Consider the following 25886-nt stretch of genomic DNA (forward strand, 5'->3'; position numbering starts at 1 on the left):
TCATACACATAATTCAGTTAGAAGGAAAAAAACAATCTGTAAGGGAGATATCCTATGTTTAAGGGAAGCTAGGTTTTGTAAATTTTACAGATAATTAGGAAAAATGAATTCATGAGAAGTAATATATGTAAAAAACACATTTTCATATGTGAAAAAACTCTTTTAATATCAGTAGCATTTCCTGTTATCTGGCTTTTGTTTGTTATTTTTTTTGGTTTAGCCAGTAGATTTTGTGCCCTTCACCCTTTTAACAGTCCAGAAATGGAAACTTAATGGGAAATAATATTGTTTTCACTTCTCCAATTAGAAGGTCAATCCACATTCTTGAGTTTCCACGTAATACTTTTATTTATATAAAAGCAATGAGATGCAAAACAACTTTTATTTTTTTGGTTTAGCCAGTAGATTTTGTGCCTGACTATTTAGAAAAAGCCCCTTCACCCTTTTAACAGTCCAGAAATGGAAACTTAATGGGAAATAATATTGTTTTCACTTCTCCAATTAGAAGGTCAATCCACATTCTTGAGTTTCCACATAATACTTTTATTTATATAAAAGCAATGAGATGCAAAACAACTTTACAACTCCTACAAAAGTGAAGTATAAGCAAAAATATCAATTTTAACTTGTACTCATAACTTTACAAAAGCATTTATCAGTTACACTGACTGCAAAACTGCAGTTATAACAATCTCTTGCAAACACATGAAGCCTACTACATATTGTCCTATTTTACTTTGCCACCAGCATAAATCCATGTGACCCATTACCTTTTTTTTAAAGGTATCTTCTAAAGCAACACTAGAATACTGATACCGACAGAAAAGATAGATATGTTAACAATATTATCAATATATTTTAACATTATTAGAAAGATATTATTTACTGTGTTATCCCTTGGCTCCTACTGCTGTAACTACATTGCTGTTTATAAACTGAAAAGTTTACAAGCCTTAATTCAAATAGTTGATTCACTGTATTGGCTGCATTTGCAGAATCCAAACTATTGAGCCATCTGCACCACAACTGCTTTCCAGGCTTTGTCTTTGTCAAAATCCTTTAAGGTATTATTGGAAACCTAAAAGTAAACAAATTTCAGACAAACAGAAACATGAAACAATGCTTGGGTTAAAAACCAAAGTTCAAGCAATTAAGTATCTGAGAAAAGCCAGAAGAATGTAAACATGAACAGTTATAGTCAGAGCTATTAAAATATTCTATACATTGTAAACTGTATATTTTGTATATTGTTTCATATACACATGATATAAAATGTAATTGTGGAAATTCTTTAATACCTGAGACATTTGGGTCAAAGAAACTTGGCTAATTCCTACTTTAAACATGTTACTTAGGATATTTTTTTTCAAAAGTTTTGACAATATGTGACTGAAAACCCTAAAATTTAAATCTCCAAAGCCATAAACAGCCCCCTACAGTGCAACTGAAGAAAGGTTTATCTACATACACGCAAGCAAACTAAGGTCTTGCCTAAGAACACAGACTTCTGAGAAGCCAAAGGGACCTAAAACTTCACCTGTAACACTATTCATGTGTATAAATACTAAGAATTACGAAAAAAGGTGGTGCTTTTCTGGACAAAATGGTCCTCTTACTATTTAACGCACACCCACTTTCTCAGTCTCACGAACTAGGAATATTTATGTAAATAATCATAGAATCACAGAATAATTCAAGTAGGAAAAGACCCTTGGGATCATTGAGTCCAATCACTAACCTTACACTACAAAGCTCACCTCTAATCCACATCCCTCAACACCACATCTAAACGATGTTTAAACACCTCCAGAGATGGTGACTCAACCACCCCCCTGGACAGCCTCTTCCAAGGTCTGACTACTCCTTCTGCGAAAAAAATTTTCCTAATGCCCAGCCTAAACCTATCCTGTTGCACTTTGAAGCCATTTCCTCTTGTTCTATCACTAATTACCTGTGAGAAGAGACCAGCACCAACCTCAGAGAGTGATGAGGTCTCCCCTTAGCTCCCTCCTCTTCAAACTAAACAGCCCCAGCTCCTTCAATTGCCTCTCCTAAGATTTGTTCTCCAGCCCCTTCACCAGCTTCGTCGCTCTCCTCTGCACTTGCTTCACAGAATCACAGTGTCAGGGGCTGGAAGTGACCTCGAAAGATCATCTAGTCCAGCCCCCCTGCCAGAGCAGGATCACCTACAGTAGGTCACACAGGAACATGTCCCGGTGGGTTTTGAATGTCTCCAGAGAAGGAGACTCCACAACCTCCCTGGGCAGCCTGTGCCAGTGCTCTGTCACCCTCACAGTGAAAAAGTTCTAATATTTTTATGGAACCTCCTATGTTCCAGCTTGTATCCATTGCTCCTTGTCCTGTTATTGGACATCACTGAGAAGAACCTGGTACCATCCTCTGGTGCTTCAGCACCTCAGTATCTCTCTCTCGTATTGAGGGGCCCAAAACTGAACACAATACTCAAGGTGTGGCCTCACCAGCACCGAGTACAGGGAGACAATCATCTCCCTATTCCTGCGGATCACACTATTTCTGCTACCAGCCAGGATGCGTTTAGCTTTCTGGGCCATCTGGGCACACTGCTGGCTCATATTCAGCCACCTGTCAATAAGGACCCCCAGGTCCTAAATAATCCCCAGAACAGATCTGGTTAGCCACATCACGACCTATTCTGCAAAATGTAACTTAAGGGGACATAAATCCACTCTCCATCACCAGCTGTATAATGAATGAATTTGCTGCTGCTCCCAACACTTTCTATCCAGAGCTGTTTCAAGGCAAATGATTTTTCTAGAGTGAATCCAGCACACTCTCTTTCTGGTGCTGGCCATGCAGCAAGCATCCCTCTAATGCGATTTACTCTCTCCTGGTCTTTAAGGATACAGCGCTTTGCTCTGTACAGCAGAGTTGAGGAAAACCTCAACAGTGGTCTGCCAGGAGATGGAGATAGTTAAGCTAAGCAGGCTGAAGAAAGCTGGGTTCTCCCAGTCCCTGACTAGCACTCTAGTCCTGAACAGCTCTATGAAGAGTGCTAACAGTAATGCCGGCATCACCAGGCCCTAATAAAAAGTATGTGCTAAATCTGTATCTCAAAGTATAGTTTGAATATCTAAGCGCAGGAGGGAAGTGGAGGGAAATATCAATTCTAATCTTTATCACCAGCTAGTATAGTTAAGAGATAGAGAGACTTGGGATTCCAGGTACCCTCCTCTGCGCACTACTTCATATTGCCCAGCACAGGTAACCACCCAGTCAGCTCCTACACTCCAGGTTCTTAACTCTTCCCATCTGAAGTTTAAGGAACTAACTCAGCTTAGTAAATTCTCTCCCTCACAGCAGGCCTCCAAAAAGTAAAACTACATCGAGTACTCTCACTCCATAGTGCAAAACATCTGCTTGCATTGGAAGGGTTCAATCCACTCCTTTCTTAATAGATGGGTATCTCATGGTCAGAACATGGTTATGCGAGGCCCATCATCTTCTCTGTAACTCCATTCTGACATATAAACAGTGATCATGAACGTGCATCCTGCGGAGCAGGACTATCATTTAATCTTAGTACAGTGATGAACCTTGTCTGTAACTGGAAGCCTGTATTACAAGTAAGAACAAAAGGGGGCTTTAAACTGTTTTTCTCTTAACACGATTTGTCAAAGATTCACAGATATTGCATCTGTCAGGCCCCAGTTATCATTTAATCAAAGTACGATCTCTTTATTACAGAATTCATCAGTGCATTAACATCTTCACAGTTTTACAGAGCAGCTTTTAATTCTGATCGGAATTAAGTAACACAAAACATTACCAAAAAATATCTTTCTTAAATATATTTTTTTAAATTTTATAGTGGTTATAATACACACCTCTGTTGTTCTGTATTCCTGTTTTTTAACCTGTGACGCTGTCCATGACGAATCCTGTAGCTTCATTTTTGTCTTGTAATTTACACACTGTATTACAGTTCCAATAGTAAGGCATGCCTGAATTAGCAGCATCAACATCAGAAGCAACAGGAGTACATCATAAGACTGCTGGAAACAGAAACATGAGCATGTTGTTAACTACTTGAATGAAATATTTTCTGCCATTCCCACCCCCATACTCTTGAGATTTGTATTTAGATTTCATTTTTTAGCTCAAATTACAATTTACAGTTTATTTCAGCATGAAGCTTCAATTAAAACTTAAGTGTCTGAGTCTGTTCGAAGTAGACCAGATCAGTATTTTTTACCAAAATTTTCATTTCCCAGTTGAATTTTCCTCTAAAAATAGGACTGAATTGAGGAAACCATCCTGTAATACATAGGGCCTCACTGCTAGTTGTGACCTGAGCAACGTCACAGCTATGGCCTGGCCCTGTGCCTCGTTGGTTCTGACCTTGCCCTGGTGCCCCCAGTTCCTGGCTGACCTCAGATCTGCCTCACTACTATGGTACTGCCTGGCAATCACCGAACTACTGGTTGAATCTGGTTACCATAGCTGGACCTGCCTTCTTTTCTTCTTTTGGGTACTGTAGGACTGCATTCCTTGCCAACAAGGTCACTGTCCTTGTCTACCTTACCGTCACCTTGCGCTCCATCGCTCGGCCTCCTTTGCAGAGCAGCCCGCTCTTGCTGCACCCAGACACAAAGCAGCGTTAAAAATGTGCGAAATGCTCTGTAGGGTCACACCGACCATCTAGAGTCAGGTCTTGTGTCTCTAACGTGCACACGAGAAGCTGCTTAAAAGGAACATGTAAGCTGCGGTCACTTCCTGAGGTCCAAGAACACGCTGTGCTCCTCCAGTATCAAAACAGGATCACATACTCGGCAGCTGATTTTCCAGTACCTAAGATTTCAGTTTAATAAACATTCTCTCTCTCTTCTTCTAAAACTAGAAGATTGCTTAAGAACTAGTGTGCACTAAGAGTCAAGACTCATATTTACTCTATTTTAATCCCCATAAATGGTTCTTTGAACATCATCACAGCCTGCTAAACACTTTCACAGTAAAGCCCTAGAAAGTTCTTCAGCAATGCACTGGTAATACTTCATATCAAAACGCTTTAAAATTTGCAAATATTTTTTCTTCTCTGCCCCAATCCAGGCTTTGAATAAATCCAGGTGTAAGCTTACAATCCCAACTGCTAGTAGACATCTTAAGAAACAGAAGAATGTATTCTCCAAGTAAACCTAAAATCTTCATTTATAAAAAAACTCCAGGAGAGTTACATATTATTTTTACTGTCCTTTAGAGTAATTTCCAGTTTTTTTAAACTATAATTCCAGAGTGGCAAGAGATGTAGCATACTTAAAGTTATATTGTTAGTTAAATAAGAGTTTATGAATAATTTCTGTAACATTTTATTCAATCTTTATAATGCAGTACCTTGCCTTCTTATACTTCCTAATTCATGCTTGTATTGTTACTGTAATAGATAGATGTTAATTTTTCAATTGCATAAACATACATACTTTAACAGCAGGTGGGTAACTTTTAAAGATGTCAACAACTTGCATGATACTGAAGGATAAGTATGCAGAAGCAGTGAACAACAATGGAGAGGTAACACTGCTAATGGCAATCAGGACCTCAACCTAAAAAATAAGATAATAAATAAGAATAAAAACGAGATTTGTGAGCTGTATCTCCTTGAAGCAAGCATGACAAAAGTGTGTAAAAGCATGTAAGATTACCCATATGAGACAAATAGTAAGAGCTATCACATTGCATGGAGATATAGCTTTGAATAAATGAAGTTTCCTAGCCAAAATACTGTTGGCTTGTAAGTAATTTTCCATTTAATATGGATGATGGGGGGGGTTGTTTGATTTTAGACGTGCCTTTCACATGAAGATAGAGGAAGCAATACCCAATTTAGAGAGCCAGTAGAGAAGTATCATTTATTCTTCTGTTTATAAAAAATAATGACAATTAACAGCAGATATTGCAGACATACAGCCTAAAATAACTATGCAAATAAACTGGAGCGCTTCGAGACAAACTGCCATACAACAGTAGATGAGTTTTCATTCAAATATCATCCCTACAGAATCAAATTCTGACTTCAGATGTGGCCATGCTTCATTACTCACTTAAATATGGTTGCATGACTATAACTTAGAACAGCTGTAAATGCGCTTTACCAAGTATTCTTAGTCCTCATTGTTACGCAGATGCGGAATTTGTTTAAAAAAGCTTCTATGTCCAGTGCAATCTGCACAATTAATATTCTTTCAAAAATCACAGCTCATAATGAAAGGAGGACGTAATGGAATGGACCTCAGCTCTGAAGCATGAAAGCAGCTCTGGCCAGACCATATGATATATGTCATTTTCCTATAGTAATATCCACTCCCAAGGAATCAGTACCAAAAACCAAACCAAAACAAAACAAACAGTCCCTTTGAAGTCTTTTCTTTTAGAATTGATGGAATTAAGTCTTTAAAAGATCTACCACATTTCTTTTCAGGACTATCAGCTCACACTCATGCTACATATTTCTGTCACATTTTGCAGCAGTAACTAAAAGCAAGTGAGCAAATATGAATAGTGCTCACAATCACAGGCAGGCTTTCTCAGTATTACTCCACTCTAGGGACAAAATCCAAAAATTTCACACTTACCAGACATTTACTTGGATATTCAGCAGCTACGTGACTTGCAATAGCACTTGGAAAGCACTGAACAAAAAAGCATAACAAAATAAATATTTACCTACCTGAAAATTATAAAAACTACAATTGATTCCCACTAGTGATTACAGCGATTCCCACTAGTCACAGATCATATCCTAAATTTCTAAAAACCTAAAACTATATAGACTTATTATGATAATATTTGGAATCAATTAGTCAAATACAGATATAACTCATTTCACTTAACTTGCATGTACTATGTATTAAAGCTACACATACTGAATATGATTAGATCCAAAACTTGATACTTCTGCATAAAAACCTGATGAACCTTACTGAATTTTGTGAATTCTGAATGCTCAAAAACTTGTTCCCACTTCATGTTGAGGAATTTTTCACACTTAGGAGACATATATAAACACATAACATTTGTTGTGTTCTTTCTCAAGTGGTTCAATTCATGGCAAGCAGGGTAACACAGCAACCTTCCAGCAAACTACTCTCCATCATTTACCAGCAGTCCTGGCTAGCCAGGGAGGTCCCTGTGGACTGGAGGTAGAAAATGCAACACCCTTCTGTGAGGGCTGGAAGGAGGATCCAGGGAACCACAGGCCTGTCAGCCTGACCTCGATGCTGGAGAAGGTCATGGAGCCGATCACCTGAACTGACATCACAAGACATGTGCAGAGCCACCAGGGGTTCAGGCCAAGTCAGCATGAGTTTATGAAAGGCAAGTCCTGCCCAACCAACCTCACGACTCCTTCGATGACACGGTGACCCACTTCAGTGAATATGGGAAAGGCTGTGGATGCTGTCTATCTGGACTTCAGTAAAGCTTTTGATACCGTTTCCCACAGCATTCTCCTGGAGAAACTGGCTGCTCATGGCTTGGACAGGCACACTCTTTGCTGGGTGAAAAACTGGCTGGATGGCCACAGGCCCTAGGGTGCTGGTGAACAGAGTTAAACCAGTTGGAAGCCAGTCACAAGTGCTGTCCCCAGGGCTCAGTGCTGGGGCCAGTTCTGTTTAATATCTTTATAAATGATCTGGACTCAGGGATCGAGTGCACCCTCAGTAAGTTTGGGGACGACACGAAGCTGGGCAGGAGCACAGATGTGCTTGAGAGTAGAAAGGCTCTACTGAGGGATCTGGACAACAGGCCAAGGCCAATTGTATGAAGTTCAGAAAGAACAAGTGCTGGTCCTGCTCTTGGGTCACAACAACCCCACGCAGTGCTACTGGCTTGGAGAAGAGTGGTTGGAAAGCTGCCTGTTGGAAAAGGACCTGGGGGTGTTGGTTGACAGCCGGCTGAACATGAGCAAGCAGTGTGCCCAGGTGGCCAAGACGGCCAACAGCATCCTGGCCTGTATCAGAAACAGTGTGGCCAGCAGGAGCAGGGCAGTGATTGTCCCTCTGTGCTCAGCACTGATGAAGCTGCAGCTCAAATCCCACGTTTGTACACTTCACAACAAGAAAGACATTGAGGTGACGGAGCATGTCCAAAGAAAGGCAATGGAGCTGGTGAAGGATCTCAAGAACAAGTCTTATGAGGAGCAGCTGTGTGAACTTGGGCTGTTTAGCCTGGAGAAAAGAAGGCTCAGGGGAGACTTTCTCTCTACAACTACCTGAAAGGAGGTTGTAGGAAGGTGGGGGTCAGTCTCTTCTCCCGTGTAACAAGTGATAGCACAAGAAGAAATGGCCTCAGGTTGCACCAGGGGCAGTTTATATTGGATATTAGGAAAAATTTCTTCAAAAGGGCTGTTAAGGATTGCAGCAGGCTGCCCAGGGAAGTGGTGGAGTCATCATCCCTGAAGATATTTCAAAGACATGTAGATAAGGTGCTCTAGGACACAGGTTAGTGGTGGACCTGGTATTGGTTGGTTAATGGCTGGACTCAATGATCTTAAGGCTCTTTCCCAACTTAAATGATTTTATGATTCTTTATGCATACACTGCTCCTAGGTACAGGCTGTTATTAAGACAAGAGTTACCAATGACAACCTCAGGCTTTTAAGACAGTTAAGGCTGACAGGTTAAAATGCTGTTCTAAGGATTCTACCACGCTGAAACTAAACTCAACATTTTATTTTGCAGCCTGAAATATTCTAAAACCTAAGACTTATACGACAAAACACTCCTAATAGCCTTATTACTCATTTCCATTTTACTGAACTGAGGACTGAAAACTTATCAGAACATTTTATAAGAACCAAAGTATCATGAATCGAAGTAAAACAAGCATATTGCATAAATATATTAAGTACATTACAGCACTGATTCATTTGCTAAGCAGCAATTGCCAGTTGGTATTAGGGCCAAATAAATACTCCAGTAGAGAGGAGAAAAAAAAGAAGAAAAAAATCAAAGACTTGAAGAGCATCTTCATTTTGCACTACTTACAGCAACCAAGATCCAAAAGAATGTTACTGAAAGATATGGACCTGAGACTAGAACGTCCATATTCAAAGCAATTATTCCACCAAATACTGATGAAATTCCAATAATCACCTCAATTACCTAAAAAAGAAGAAGAGCACACAAATTATTAGCAGTGCATTTGAACACAAAATTTCCTATTTGCATATAGAAAGGAACTCACTGGAAGGAACAAAATGCATTTATGCTACTAGCTATGCATGAAATCAATGTTTTTCAGATCTAAAATATGGCAAAACTCCAGCTGGCTTAAGTGAAAAACACAATCAGCTTCATTTATTAGCTCCACTGAGCAACAGTTCAGTTCACACTATTTATCCTTAAGTGATTAAGTAGTCTTCTCCCTATTATACATGGCAGTTACCATCTACCTTGAAATATTCTAAAAGGAAACTTTAAGACGTATCTCTCGTTTCTGTCTTTATTCTTTCAGCTCTTACCTACACTGATCTCTTCCTGGTTTTAAAGAAGCTTAGTGGTTAGACAGATGAAAGAACAAATTGATTTAACGAAAGAAAACGTTTTTCTTACTGAGTATGACTTCAGAATCCGAGCAGGAAAGCTGACATTGCTCAAAACGATGGTACCGTCATATGCAGTATTCTAGAGGGGAATAAAAAATCATGATCACAAAACCACACATAGCAATATATTTTTTTAATATCCTGTACAACCTCTTGCATATCCTAACAGTGGCATGCAATGTCTAGTTGCCCCACCAGAGGTGATGGGGACACACTATGGTGTTCACCAGTGTCAGACCCCATTAAAAACAAACGAGGTAGTCCCAGTTTAGCTGTTACACAATCACTGTTAAACAATGAGATATACGCATCTGGTCTCCCCTCTTTTCCACCTTCAGAACACATCTTCTTCCTCAGCCTTCAGATTTTACTCATGTGGATAAACAATAACTGAAGGAGGACAGTACACTACAGGACTTAATCTAGAAAGCAATACTTCCACCAGAATACAAAATGGCACAGCATGTATGCTTCAGTTGTACCTAATAGAAATAGTGTTTAGAAAAATGAGGGTGGTATTTGGGAGAGCATTTGTGACTAAAGAAAATTTCACCTATAGTCCCAAATCCCAAAGCCAACATTCATTGTTAAGATACCACCAATTTGGCACACAGGACAAATACCTTCTCCACCTCTGAGTTCCAAAAAGGCCTTGCTTTCATACACACGAGTCACAGTATTCTAATGTTTTGTATCTCCTTAAGTTTCATTCTATGAAACAGAAATGAAACATTTGCCATGCCTGTTCATAAGAGTATCAAACAATCCTGTGCTATCCAACTGCAACAGAACATCCTGCGGAGGGCTCATTGCACCCAAAGACACAAGAGGCTATTACAGTTTAGTATGGTACTTTTATTTATTGTTCAAATCTAGTTTTAGCATGTCATATGAAATTATACACCAAAGTCACCAGAAACTTGTCAACATATGTAACGCAGGAAAAACCTACTGTTTTTCAACACCAAAAAAAAGGACATTTTTAATCCTTAAGGTTACCTACTTTTTTCCTTGTACAGCAGTCCTCAGTAGACCTAGCTGAAATGATCACAGTAGTTGCCATGAAGATTTCCAGCAGAATAAGCAGAATTAAGTTGAAATTTATCTGTCAGTAAAATCCCAGACAAAAATGAGTTACATCTTCCATTTTAAAAATAAAGGAGGGGGCGGAATCTAGCAAGATCCAGCAGGCTGTCTATTGTCTGTGACATTTAGAGTTATCTATTAATTAGATACCTTGTTAACAGTTTTCTTTGTTCTTGACGGATTTCTAGGATGACACTTATCTGTCTACTCAGAATGCCAAACCATAAAAACATTTATTTCATTTATGGGAATATTCTGAAGTTTTATCACTGTCTTCCAGAAGAGCACTTAATGACAAGGGGGTGATTGCTGGATACATTTGCACTTTGCAGCACCTCCCACGTGAAACCAGAACACTGCAGCAAATCCTGGAAGATTCATAGGAAGAGAAATTGGACAAACAAGAGCAAGGCTGACTAGCCCAGGGGCTAGGGCAATCCACTGCGAGGGGGAAGGAAAGCCATAGGCTCCCAAACTCTATGTTCCAATCCAAACGGTACAATGCAATGTCTAATGTGATAACATCCAAAGACCTGAGACAAGAATCCTAATCTGGTGCTCTAGGAGAGCATCGATGAACACCCTTTGTGGTGTCATAACTCCTGCAGGTCTAACAGACTTCGTCATTGTGCAGAAACACAGATGCTGCCTTTCGTCCCGTATTGCTCATCTTCAGGAGACAAATAAGTGAATGTAATACTTCACATTTTGGTTCCTTATTATCGCACGAAAAGAGGTAGATATCTATTCTACACAGGCTGAATCATTTTCTAGAGGCACCAATTTAGGCAGAGTTGATCTCCCTCTCTTCTGTTCAAAATCAGCATGTTTTTCCATTGGCAGCCCAAGAAAACATTTGGTGGTTGGGTCAGGCCTTTGGGCAAAGTACCAAAAGTTTTGGAAGAACTGACTTCATTCAGAACCTATGCAGCTATAGTAGACCACTGTTCAATGACTGAGAACAGAATTATATTGTTCCCTCCTGTTAGACCTGCTTTGTAGATGATCAAATCTCAGTTTTTCTCTCACATGTATCTTGCAGCACACATTTTTTGAAAAAGATCGTAAGTAGCAGATTTGAGAGGCTTTTCTGGGCACTGAAATTCATCCTTCTCAGGAAATCATAATTGGAACTATGTGCCTTGCAATACACAACAGACTGTACAGTTATACGAGAGCCACAAACAGAAGTAAATGTCATAGTGGTAAGCTTCTAGGGAAAGTGCTAGCATGAAGAATAAAGACATTATTTGGCAAAAGAAGAGGTGTGATACATGTGGCCTGCAGAATAATTTAATCCAGCCTGCAGATTCCCATGATTTCGAATGTGTTTCGAGACATGGTACTGACATGGCTTGGCAAGGCCACGCTGTACAGTGGAGTGCCAAGTTTGAGTCCAGAAGCACCATAACTACACTGATGGGCTAGCTCAATTAGTGCTAGCTATAAAAAGTAAATAACAGAAATTGAAAAAGTAACAGTAAAAAAAAATCAGGTTTTCTGATTTTATTTTTCCAGTGCTGTTTTTGGTATGATGTGTCTAGAATACCAGATAAAGCCTTACACTTTCAGAATTAGTTCAACACCCCGAGACAAAAGTAAAAATATCTCATATTCAGTTTTGGAGTTTGGGTGGTTTTATTGGTTTTGTTTTTTAAACAGAAATAAAACTAAATCTAGAAGCAAATACCTTTTTATACCATCTGAATCTACACCAGGTATTAAAAACGTGGTTCACTGAAATTGTATGAAAGGGCTGAATTCATTTCAAGATTAAATAATGTTCAATATAATTGCTTAAATGCAGGCTTTTAATGTAATATAAGATACCTACAGATGTCTCAAGAGATCTGCAGAGATCTGACAAATAATAACAGAGGACCTAAGGGAAACTTCATGCTCTCTTGGACCAGTAGCTGAGGCAGGGCAGAACAAGCCAGCACATACCTAATGGAGATACAGGTTTATGGTTAGGCAGCCAAACCAAGCAGCTACACTCCAGTACCTGCGTGCACCCACGATGCCTACGCTTCCACTACTGTCAGTGGAGACTGAGACAAAAGAGGGAATCCCAACCAGATGCTAGAGGTAGGGTTCAATTACAGCAGCTGTTAGTGTCATTAGAAATACTCAAGCGCGCTGAATGTGCCTACATGAATGGGATGTATGACACAGGACAGATGGGAGTCTCTTGCCCATCCAGAGTAGAAGCAGCACTCAGGCAGGATATCTCACAGCACTTTTAAAATAAAAGTTCACAGAATCATAGCATAGCTTGAGTTAGAAAGGACCTTCAAGATCATCAAGTTCCAACCCCCCTGCCATGGGCACCGACACCTCCCACTAGACCAGGTTGCTCAAAGCCTCATCCAGTCTGGTGAAGATGTCTGAGTTCAGGCCACGGAATCGTGCCTCAGCCATCTACACTGAAGCAAAGGAGATCATATTGCAGGGTCCCACTGACCGGATCATCTCAACTACACTGGAGATACAGACAATCAGCTTGCATGGAGACCATAAAGGAATTCAATTTGGAATTAACCTGAATCCTGTTCAAGATGTGCACAGTTGCAGTGGGCAGCACACATGAGGTTCCACTCTTAGTCTGAGACCTGAGAAGGAACAGAGCGGCCACAGTGGCAGTTTACATCACACCCTTCATGTTGACAGTACACTACCTACAGAACTGCACCCTACTGGGGTGGTGTCACACTGTCACAGCCCAGGACAGGGCTTGTGTCTTACATTTCATTTATCTACCTAAAGCAATTTTGTAAAGTTATCCATCAACATGAGTAGCACTAAGGAAGAACTACCCAGGTGCTTCTATAAATGAGGGCAGGTATGTAAATGTGAATTGTCTTAATCGGATAAACTTACCCTTTTTATGAGTTTTATTGCTTTTAAACTGCTGGCAGTGATTTCACATCAGACCTAGTAATATTTTCTTGTGCAGTTTCCCACAGGGAGGGAAAATAAACATGATGATGAAAGAACAGTTAAAAAGATGGTGTTCTACATTTTCTTTGTACCACACGGGTAATGGAAAACAGCCGGCAGTGAGCTGCCAAACAGTGAGACTGTCCCATTGTCTTTCAAAGAGGAGAGCAAGTCAGCACCATGAGCAACTCTTAAAACAGAAAGGTTCAAAAAAGCTTCAGAGCCAGCTCCGCACACACAGTTATGCTAATGTATCTTCATTCAGTGATCAACGACATGGTATGGACATGCACCAGGCAAACTGAGAGAATTAAAACCGTGTAACCAAGGATGTCTTGTGGATCTTGGTCTACATAACTAACACTGGCAGGGAGAATTTGCCGTGTTATGTATTTAACAGTTGCCACATACTTTTCCAGTCTAATATAATCCCTTTTTTCACATGGTTTAATATGCCTTGAAAATACAAAATCTGTTAATATTTAATAATAAAAAATGCAAATTTTAATGCAATCTTAAAACTACTCACTTCAGAACTATGCAACTAAGTTTAAGCTCTTACTCACAGGGCCAGCTCAAAGCTTCTCAAGAGTATAAGCAAAATTTACTTTGTCACTCTGGGGCTCGTGACAAAATAACTATTTATTGTGGTGGCAAAGTGAGTCCCCTGGGCCCAGCTTTCCTGGGCAGACGTAGCCCTCCACTGTCCTGACAGCTCTGTGATCCTGTCCACCACGGGAAGGGAATGCAAAGGGTCCAGTAGTCACCAGTCACATTTCTATGCTGTTTTCTTTCAGAATGCTTGAATTAGTTTCTAATATTTGAACTCTCTACCAAGAAAGGAAGGAAAAAGTGAAAGGGTCAGTACCGCTGTGCCTTGTGTGTAATTCATTCAGCCCCAACAGCCTAGGGACACTTGAAGGGGCAAACATGAGGGAACTGCTACACCAGTAATAAGTTAGCAAAGGCTGTGCTGAGAACTGACTGCTCTAAAATATCCTAAAATACACATCGAATTCAGGAGGCCGTGACACTGTCCCATCAAAACAGGGCAACACGGGCTACATCTGAAGTCAGCACTGCTTGAATTCAAGTGATGTGACTGCGTAGAACACTAAATCTCCACAGCTCCGACTGACTGCAGTATGCCACCTCTCTGAAAATCAGGCCTGCTGCACAGAAATGTGAAGGTAGACTTAGTTACCTAATTAGAAAAGCAGGTTTCTAAGCACCAGCCTAATATGCTGCACTTTGTAGGGGGAACTAAACACAGTTAATTTAAAAATTCAACATTTATGAAATTTGGAGCTAAATAGATGTTATTAAAATAGCATGGTAACTCCAAAGCAAACTCTATCTCTGCACCATTCTTCTATTAGAAAAGTCCTTCGTTATTAACATTAATTCAGACCTATTATTACAGGGAGCCATTATTATTCCCATTTGGTCCCCATGTGTTGCCTGATCTAGTCGAGAGGTGGCGTCCCTGGCGACAGGGAGGCTGGATTAAAATGATCTCTAAGATCCCTTCCAGCCCAGGCCATTCTATGATTCTATGATAGCATGACTATTTCCAAAGAAACAAAACTAGGTTAAAAATTATTATTGCTGAGCTCTTAGTATCACAACAGGTGATATGATATCACGAGAAAAACTGAACAATAGCACATGAGAGGAGCAGTCATTAACCTTCATATGAAATGTATGACACAGTTGTATGAGTACTGCTGTTCTGTGATAGTCTATATGGATATTCATCAATACCACAGAATCAGAGAATGCTAGCAGTTGGAAGGGACCTCTGGAAATCATCTAGTCCATACTATGTATCACCATGCAACATTCTTACACAGTATAGTCTCGGATCATTTTGTCATAGCAAAAGAAACCAAAACCACCTCACAGCTCTACTGTTTGGCTGAGACTACCGAAGACAGATGATAAAAGGTTGTGACTCAAATCCAGTCAACTTATCCCAGCACGAAGTGTGTGTGCTTCAAATGATGGAACCGCTGCATTCTCTTTGTTGATGATGTGTAAGAAAAATGTTCATCATAAGTCTCCTTCCCAGTGGCCTCACAAGCAAAACTATCCCTTGAGGAAGATTCAAGAAACGATTAAACTTAATCTGACGAAGAAATGTCCTAGAAGTAGCACTGTTTGAGACACCTTCTCATTTGAGCGCAATTCAACTCTAAAAACTGGCTAATTTACAGATGAGCTACTAATTCATTTTCAAGTTTCTCTTCTGATCCTACTCTTTAAAAAAAAACAAACAAACAAAAAAACACCCAACAGAACTTGCTACAGTCAACAGAAAAATAAAGTCAGTTGATCAAACTGGATCACATTTGAAGATCTAATTCATGGTTTCTGAATACAGGAAGACAGAAAAGTGATCATCATATTAATTTCCTCTAAGTTAGCTGTACTGTGTATCTTTTAGCCATTTCAGTTCTCAGCTCCAATGTCAGTTTTCCAGCCTCATCTTACTCAGAACAGTAAAGTTATGTGATCTCTCCTCACAAACTAAACAGGAATACTGGGGTAATGACAATAATGTAATCACATGTGGTCTCCACCCACCTCACCCTCTCCTTTTTTTTTTTCAACAAAGATAATTGTAGGATTAATTAGTAATTGTTTTAGTAACTTACATTTATAGCTGATGGATTGAGGACAAGTTTGCATCCAAACCAAATTAAACATGTTGTTGTAACAGCAAATGTAGAAACAAACAGGATCTGAAAATTTGGTATCTGAAAAACAGTTTCAGAATGGGTTTCTCTCTCATTTTAATCACAGGAAAAAAGAAAAGATATAATTGCCAGTAAAATCTTGTACTTACCACATTAATTTTATTCCTTGCTATAGCAAAGCTCACAACTGCTGAAGGAATACACTGGGAAAATTAAAAGAGAAGACTAGTGGGATAATCTGCACGAAAAATTTTATCTATTTTTCTATACATTTATTTGATCTGAATTTACATTTCAGTTCACTTAAACAGAAGATGAGAAACTCTAAGTAAAATCTGACAATCTTGTCTGAACTCATTAATAACAATCAGTATCTAAGGATTACAAGAGGTTTAAACATGCCTTCCCTATCCCTCAGTTTTGAGTGTCTAACCAGCACAATGTGATGAGTAAAGGAAAGAAAGAAAGTCTTTCATGAGGCATTTCACGCCTTTGTTAGTTTAGATTAACTCTAGAAGGCCTGAGATCCTTGAGCAAGAAAAGAAAAACACTGCTACTCCCAAACTGGGCCTCCACATTCTTTTAAACAGACAAAGTCACGGTTGTGTAAGCTAAAATTTGGCTAGTCTCAGTGCAGTTCTGAAGAACTTTGTAAAATCGTCTGTTGAGTCAAGTTACACTTTCACAATTGTGCGTGGGATCTCCACTACACTCCTTAGAAGCTGTGTTTCTACACTTAAGGGCAAATCTAAATGAAAAACTCATGCATAAGTGGAAAGTTTCACAAGTAATTCCTCTATCCCATAGCTGTTCCCCATCACAGTAGTTACAGTACCATTACAGATCCAATTCTATTTTACACAAATGTTACATCATTCTAATACATAAAATAAAACTCAACTAAAATTATTTCCATGTTAAACAGTGAATCATGTAACAAATGCTGCATTTCTTTCCTAATTATCTCTTCACACATCTGAACACTGATGGCTTAACAATGGAACCACTGTAACTAGATTAATATCGACATTTTAAATTCTTGGCAGCACTTCCTCAACACCTAAATGACCTGTATTTAACATAATTAAAACACTCTTTTATGTCCTGCAATACCCTCGAGTCTCTAGAACACTACATGACTATGTGTAGGCAACAGAATCTGACTACAATTCAAGAAGGCTAAAAAAGTCTAAGAGTACAATTCGGCCCATGCTAAACTAGACACTTCATGGTCAGTTGGCTTACACAGCTCTCTACTCTCTTCCAACTATTTTGTCTCTGCCATCTGTAGTAGAAGCTGTAACACCTAGCTCACATACTGACACCCAAATATACGTATCCATAAGCCATTCAAACCCAGTGTGATCAGCTTCTGCATCTACCAGATCTCTAGAAATTCTCAATGAATACAAAGAGACAAGATTTGTGGAAGGAAAAGAGACATCTCGGTAGCAAACACTAATGTTGCAAAGAATAACACATTCATGAAGAATTTAACTTCAAAAACTACTTCAACTTTACTCCCTCTAGCAGAAATGTGACAACTCATTAACAGAGCAACTCCTGGGATTTGTTTGTTTGAAGTAAAGCATTAGTCTTAACACAAATCTGCAAGTTAAGTTACAATGACCATTGTAACTTGCCACGAACAAAGCCATAGATTAAGCATATATAATAGAGTTTTAAAAAGAAAAGTCCTTAAAATATAATAAAAAATATAGGACTGTGGAAAATGTCTGATATCTCTTATATGTATTTTGCTAATAAAATGTCTGATATCTCTAATATATATTTTACTAATAAAATAATAATATTCAAGAGAACTTTAGTCTGCTTCAGTCCTTGGATATTATGACAAAATGAACTGAAAATGCCATACTTTGAAATACAACCTGAAAAACACTCTGGTAGCATTTAGCCAGGAAATTCCCCAAATACATCATCAAATACAAATTTTCTTAAAACTAAGCACAAGAGAACTGTCCATGCAGATAACTACCATATGCCAGTGGTGAGCTCGTTAATGAAAAAGGCAGCACAAACCAGCTGCCTTTATGACAACCATTATTCCGTTCACCATAGCATGAAAATCAATATAATGAATTATTAAACAGAATTAAATGTTTCATAAAGTTAGTCAGTAGTAAAGACAAGACAGAATAAAAGATAATAAACCCACAAAAATTATTTACTATTGTCTTTGCTGTTAAACAGCCACAGCAAACAATTAAGAATGCTTACTGAACCTGCTGCACAACGTAAATAGTCCATTTCAGATGGAAAAATATTTCCCAGATAAAGTGAAAATCCAGAAGTAATAAGGAGACAAGTCTGCAAAGCAACAAACAAGAAAAATTAATATTAATAACACTATTTTTAAAAAATCAGCTAGTCCAAAATAAGTAATCCCTTTTAAATTAAGGCACTGGTGAACATTTAACAATGGAGTCTTTGTGTGAGTAATTTTGAAGAAAAATATCAAAACATGCCAAGTTCTGAAAAAGATGTTTTGCTGGTTACCAAGACTTAATACTGAACAATATAATCATGTTTGAATCAAGCACTGTGCTCCGATGTGGCAAATACCTAATCAAATGCTCAAAAGGTAATTGCAGTGTTCAGTGGTAAAAATGTTTCAGAAACCTCAACTAAGCCTCTACTTTGCATTCTCTGCTTGGCTCCACCGAGACTCATTATGCCTTTAGGGAGCTGGGCAATCACCAACTAGAACACAGCAAAAAAAATATCATTAGGTTACATTGATAAAGATTCTTCCTCCTATATTCCTTCTTCTATCCAAACTCTCTTCCCACTTTGGTCCAGTGGCACACTCATAAACGTGCAATTCCTCCAGTTCACTTACTAATTATTCTGTTTATTTCATAATTATTGGCTACACTCTCAGCAATAAATAAGTGTATTCTACTAACATTTTCTCTTTTTGCTTGCATTTCTTTGAATAGGCTGCAGAAGGTGAGAGACAGAACATCTCTTTTGTTGTATCGGGTAGTTTTTTCATGTTACAAAATGATGAGAGGTTTGAAAAAAGTTCTTGTCCAAAGCGACCAAAAATAAGGATAGCGTACGTGCATGCATAAGCATACACACAGAATTCTGGCAGATTGGAAGAACAGTATTTACAGAACACAACTTGAAATTGTGCTTGAAGCATATTGAATCACTCCCACGCAAGAACAGCCCATATTAGCAGCCACTTTGATATCACTCTACGGTTTGCAACTGCTCCCTGAAGTAGATGGTTCTGTTCACTAGGACTTTTGTTGCTCAGCACACACACTCTCTTTTCTGAACACTGTCCTTCAAAAGAGCTGAGATTACTTGGGAGAAAAATCTAATTGCGCATGATTGGATTATCTTATTAATAAAAATTACACTTCCGTTTATTCATAAAATTTGTGCTTCTTGAGAATACAATTCCAGCAAATTATCATTACACATTAATATCTCCAAGCATTCACAACTCAGTAAAAAGAAAAAAAAAAATCTAATTAAAGACAGTTGTCCTTTTTGACAAGTTTGCAAATATTTAAAGCAAAGGCAGCTCTTCTTTTGCTTTCTTTTTATGTAACAGTACATCTGAAAGGACATCCAAGCTTTGCAGTGTCAGAAAGAAAAAAAATGTTCAGCTATTTCCATGAAAATAAGGCAATACTTCTACTCATCCTGCAAAAACAAGTAATTACCATATTAACGATGAAACATTTTTAGCCCATAATAAAAATTAATCTTCAAAATACATGAAGCTAAGAGGAAAAAAAAAGATCAAATTCTAATTGCTATAATTAACTTTAATGAACTTGGCTCAGAACAGGAAGAATCGTATGACGTACATGCAAGATCAGTGTCTTATGATTCTAGCAGTGACACAAAAGTTCAAATCACTGTGGTACTCATGCAAAAACCAAAACTATAGACCTCACCACATGAGGATCGTACCAAATAACTATATGACTATTGAACCCTGACAGATGAATGTAGCAATGAAGTACCACGTATGTATTTAAAGCCAAAATACTGTCATGGCAAGTAAAGTACTTTTAACAGCTAAAAATATGTTAAAAGAACACATGTGATCAGGATAATTTACATCCATAACCAAAAGGCATTGCTTCTATATACACATGGGCTGAGATTTACCACTACCACACTTACTGTCTGTTTATGCTATATGGTTAATACTAAAGACAAAAATCAGCCTTCTTGCAGCATCTTTGATTAGTGGAGAATTGACCAAAGAATACCATTAGTCAATTAAGTGTTATCTTCTAAATTTACTCAATATGTTCCTTTCTGTACAAATACTTATATTCAATCCTACCAGTGATGAAATCCTGAGTTCCCAAATGATGTGAAACAGAACAGTTTACTGGGCACCAAGATCTCACCTACATTTTTTAATATTGTATCATTTAAAGTACTTACTCCCATCAGCAAAGAAAATATCCATGTTCTGTAACTAAAGCAAGGATGCAGCCTCTTTGATAGCTGAAGGTCACTGGATTTGATATCTGGTATATAATTTCCATTTTCTTGTTTTCCCCGCTCCAGAGTTGGCATCCTGTCATAGCTAAATTCTTCTCTGTAACCTTCTTCTCTGGTCATACCACTTCACAAAGGCAAATAAATAATAATAACAGAAACACAAAAAATGAAGAAGCACCAAAAATATTAACTTAGTTCCTTCACACACACAGATAAGTGCTCAATTAGGTTTTTGTCTGTTTACGATAAAGTAAATAAAAGCAGTATCTAGCAATGATCTGTATTTACATTTCAAAATATATAACTACACTAACAACTTTCTTGCATCCAGTAACTAAGCTACACCCTATAGCCACGGCTGATAATCATGCAGCACAAATACGAACAAAATTAAAGTCTGTGTATATATGACACCTCAGTAGACTTTCGGAGGTCTTTAATTTGAAGTTACTTCTATAACCAAAGCTTTTATTTGTTCATTTATTATCTCTAAGACAGAGAAGATATTTAAACATGTTTAAATATTAATTTCCATTTGATTTTAACACTTATCAGGTATTCAAAATGACAGACTTGACTATGAGTCCAACAAACTCATATACTCAGAATACCTCAGCTACAGCAAACTGTTTCTAATTTACCTAGTTCCAGGCATTCCTCCTGTTCACTTAGCCCTTTTTTTTGTTCATCTCACTGCTTGCCAATCTGTTCAAGTATCTTGAGGAGTATCTTATATTAGAATTAAGTTACTGCAGAGTTTTTAACAGTTAAAAACCTTCAGGCTTACCTTCAACTGAAAAGTTAACTGTCAGTTTAAAACAGCCTTGTGAACACAGCTGCCTGTACACTTTGTGATATTCTCACCGTTCAGTGAGTCATGCCGTCTTTGAAAAGTTCTCCCTTACACTTTGGCTTTCAACAACATCTATTCAGATACGGAACAAAAGCACAGCAAAAACTTCAGTTAAGCCAGGGAACAGGAAAATGCCTCCTGAATTTTAATTAACAGAACACACTAGAAAATGACTGTACTACATTCTCACAGGGCTGCTTCCTAATCAGACCAACAAATTAAAAAAGTTTCAAGTCTCTTTTTGATTTGAGTGCTACCTCTTACTTGCCATCTTAAATAAAATCTCCCTCATAGTTCATCAGTTTTAGTTATTATAACAGCCAGTATTAAACAATCTAGTTCTCGTTTCAAAAGAGGAAAAGCTACTTACAATGCAGTGTTCTCCTCGAATAAACCATAGACAGAAATTCAAGTATCCAAATAAGTTGGGAAGTCAGAACATTAGAGATTAGAAATCTGTCAATATTATTTTCACGATAGAACCCTCCTTTTTCTACTAACCCTAGTTTTCTGAAGTGTTCAGATAAACCCTGCACCCTTCAATTGTGCTGACATTCATACCTACAGGACACCACAATGACTAAACAACATATTTTAAATCTAGCAGGCAGCAGTGACATGCAATGGCCAGCGTACATTGGATCCAGTCCTGCTTATTAGGCAAGAAAAAAAAAAAAAAGAATGCTTTTATCTTGAAGATGTTGGCACCTTGACAGCTACAGCAATGACAGGGTCTTTTGTCTAAACTTTAAACACTCTTGTAACCAAGACACAATTAAATCTTCAGTAGTCTGAAGGGCATCACCTTTAAAGTATGCTACAAAACTTTAGAACAGCACTACTTCTCAATTTGTATGGACTGTAGATTTTGCTCTTCAGCCAATACTGAAAGAACATTAAAATGTTACACTTGTTTTAATAGACTGAAACATGGAAATTAATACACCACACACAGCACTACACACAGCAGTGGACTGTGATAGAAAAGGGGGAAAAAAGACAACCAAAACTGTCTTCTGATCCTCCGTTCACAGAAGAAACACTATGCAAATGTTTCCGTTATCTGTAACTTTTCAAAAACTATGGTTTAATGAAAAATGGGTAGTACTTCACATCTTTTTCAGTGAATGCTAGGTACTGGTTTGCTCAAACACAAACTACCATAGATATAAAACAGGATCATATTTTATCCCTTTTGACCAGCTTATGAAGATCAACTTTTTTTTTTTTTTTTTACACAAAATTGGTGAGATATCCAGGTATTTACTTGATCTAATCTCTTTGAATGAAAAGAATTTATAAAGAACTGTACCACTGAACAGAGCAGGGCTCAAGCCCAAGAAATTTTTGTTCACAATTCCAAGTGTTTCAGCTGATATTGTAGGTGAGAGCTCCCTCTCTGAAGCATGGCATTACAGTGCTTCCTCTGGTTAGAGTGAAATTCCTTCACCTCTTTCCTGCATGTGTCTCAGTATTTGCCATTTTCTTTTTTGCACACACGTTCACCACGCAATTACTGTATCCCCTGGACTTGACATCCATCTCAACAAAAATCACTTAAACTTCACAGTTCACCTTCTACTTTAAAAAAACAAATCTACTTTTTTTTAATTTAAAATCAAAAAATCTTGGGTCGTTTTTATGTACACACAATCACAAAGCAAGATCTGGTAGCCAGAGATCAAGTCACAGGCCAAGACTTTACAATGCTAGGTAAGGTACGAAGGTGCTGTACAGAGATTTCTCCTAATTCTAGAAAGCACACAGGAAACCTACACAAATGTTGCAGGAAATGTAACAATGTCAGACAGAACATTAGAGGCTTCTGAAAAGAATATACAATTTTTTATTCTAAGTTAGGACAAAATATGCCATGGGATGACCATCAAATCATGAGAGGCTATAAAGAACTACTTACTTCCATCTCTGAAGTGACCACTGAACAAGGACAAGTTCAGGCTGCCCGAAGCAGCTATAGCAGCTTCCAGGTCATTTGCCAGGGTTGTGCCACGCAGGCATCTCCCGCAGTAACCACAAAATATAAAAAAAAGATTAACAATTATAAATGATCTACCAAGAGATAATACAATTAAAAGGTACATAAACTTGTTATAGTCCTACTTTTGTGTCAGTAATTTAAAAAAAAAAAAAACAACCAAAACACATTCTGTCCTGGACCACCTTCCATAGCATTTAACTCGGTCTCACACCCATGTTCCCAAATCTAAATGGAAAAATAGATAGCACCTGAAGCTCTGGTGAAATTCATGTTTACCATGCTGACCAACACTTTTCCTGATGACTTTTTATTAGCTACACCACCAACGCGGTGGTGAATTACACTATTTTAGCTCATTATCTGTATTCCTTGTTCAGTATTTTCTTTTAAAATTGGGTCTTTGAAGTATTTTGTTTCTCTGGAGCTGATTCATCGATCCTCATTTCCCAGCTCATGTCTTGGGGCATGTACTGACCAAGAGCAAAATGTTGGACAAATAGTTTAAAAGGGGTGTCTTGCTCCCCTAGTTATAATACAAACTTCTTTGGATTTTGTCTTTCACAGGAATCTCCTCTGAAGAGTTTAAACATTAAGTATTACTATCCATTGTACTGTATTAAAATACAAAGTAGTTCTACTTTTATGGATGTCATAATACACCATCTTAGCATTATAAAGGACATTCAGACTGCATATTGGTCTTTTCTTTAGGCTATTTTCTTGCAGTAAGGCACCTGAGAAGCACAGACTGGGAAAGCTGTTATACATAAATGATCATCAGACAGTAATTTATGCACTACTACTACTCCCCTTCTCCAGAAAAACAATTTCTTCACTCTTCTTGTTTTTGCCAACCAACACTACTCTCTCTGCCTGCACTCCACAGGAATCTCAGTGAAAGAAAATAATAGTAAAAATGCTTTAAATCAATGCTGTAAAAACACAAGCTGTCATTCCCTCAGCACTTTTCTAAAAAGATCACTGGCTACAGACACTCATACATGTTTCCCCTCCCAACAGCATCACTTCAGTTACATCAGAGCAAGGCACTAGAACTGAAATTACTGGCAACCAGAATTTGTTCTGGTCTACAAACTGTGTAGAACTCGCCAAGTGTTGAACAATCTACAACGCACTGCTAGCCCTTCTGTGCCTAAATAAAGCTGAACTAACCATACCAGTAGAAAATAAAGGGTTGCTGAAGACAACTTCTACTTTAGTCACAGAATCTAATCACAGGCTACCCTGCCCTTCACTAACAGCCATGGTTTTCCATAAAAGTATACACTGCTCCACCCAGCTCTAGAAACAGTCTCGTCCAGCAGTCTTACACAGCAGCTCCCATTGAAATTACTGGGATGCTGAGCTCATCAACTCAAAAACTATGCTAGGTGAAACACTATTTGTTAAACAAAATGCAAAGAGAGCTTATACAAGATGCCTAAAATGAACTAGTAAATATACAAGCTATGGGAATGGCATGCCACAGTAAGTAAAACTTTATTTTCTCTAGAGCCACAGCAGCACCTATTCATATTTAGACAAAAATACTTACGTTAGCCATTAACCAAGTTTATAATGTTTTAGAGCTTATCTGGTCATTCTGAAACTGGCTGCTACTGCAATTATAGCCATTAAACAACATGCCATTTGCACGTAGTACAATTCCAAATTGCTTGCATTAGAGTGTTAATTCCTTAATTAGTCTTTATTAAAAAGATGCTCTCCCGAGCACTCCGTTTTACCTCACTGCACAGACTCCCCATCTGGTTTCTGCCCAGCACTGCGCAAGCACACCCAGAGCCCTCGGCCCAGCTGAGGGGGTGGCCTGCCTGGGGCTCTTCGCCCCTTGCTTACAGAAACCAAGAAACCTTTCACACAGCACAACCGCTCACTCCAGACAGCACCAGAAGCAGCCAACAGGCTGTGCACACTTCGCTGTTTCAGGCCTTTTGTGGTAACCACACTGGTTTCTGCCCAGCACTGTGCAAGCACACCCAGAGCCCTCGGCCCAGCTGAGGGGGTGGCCTGCCTGGGGCTCTTCGCCCCTTGCTTACAGAAACCAAGAAACCTTTCACACAGCACAACCGCTCACTCCAGACAGCACCAGAAGCAGCCAACAGGCTGTGCACACTTCGCTGTTTCAGGCCTTTTGTGGTAACCACATTCGACGCCACCTTTACTGTCTCCCCAGCGCCCTACGGAAGGGGGTCCCTCACCCGCTTT

General features: G+C 38.6%; 1 protein-coding gene across 1 annotated transcript; it reads right to left on the minus strand.

Moving 5' to 3' along the window:
• Window positions 1-522: 522 nt before the first annotated feature.
• MLC1 (megalencephalic leukoencephalopathy with subcortical cysts 1) lies at window positions 523-21643 on the minus strand. The gene is made up of 12 exons (XM_009874311.1): window positions 21596-21643; window positions 20749-20932; window positions 18547-18636; window positions 16455-16508; window positions 16264-16365; window positions 10584-10685; window positions 9588-9659; window positions 9021-9137; window positions 6609-6665; window positions 5457-5579; window positions 3867-4034; window positions 523-1078 (listed from the first exon to the last, which is right to left on the minus strand). The coding sequence occupies exons 2-12, from the start codon at window positions 20926-20928 to the stop codon at window positions 1004-1006; spliced, it is 1140 nt and encodes a 379-aa protein (XP_009872613.1). The 5' UTR covers window positions 20929-20932; window positions 21596-21643; the 3' UTR covers window positions 523-1003.
• Between the last annotated feature and the right edge of the window lie 4243 nt (window positions 21644-25886).

The sequence above is a fragment of the Apaloderma vittatum genome, unplaced genomic scaffold (genome assembly GCF_000703405.1).
Source record: "Apaloderma vittatum isolate BGI_N311 unplaced genomic scaffold, ASM70340v1 scaffold10758, whole genome shotgun sequence".
Taxonomy (NCBI): domain Eukaryota; kingdom Metazoa; phylum Chordata; class Aves; order Trogoniformes; family Trogonidae; genus Apaloderma; species Apaloderma vittatum.

What these genes read in the sequence shown, in the direction of transcription:
- MLC1 (XM_009874311.1), bottom strand. Translation starts at nt 20,928, where the DNA reads ATGACCAGAGAAGAAGGTTACAGAGAAGAATTTAGCTATGACAGGATG. An exon ending in TATTTTCTTTGCTGATGGGA is followed by an intron (nt 18,637 to 20,748) that starts GTAAGTACTTTA and finishes GTTGCTTTGCAG; the next exon opens with ACTTGTCTCCTTATTACTTC. An exon ending in AATATCCAAGTAAATGTCTG is followed by an intron (nt 5,580 to 6,608) that starts GTAAGTGTGAAA and finishes CTTATTTTTTAG; the next exon opens with GTTGAGGTCCTGATTGCCAT.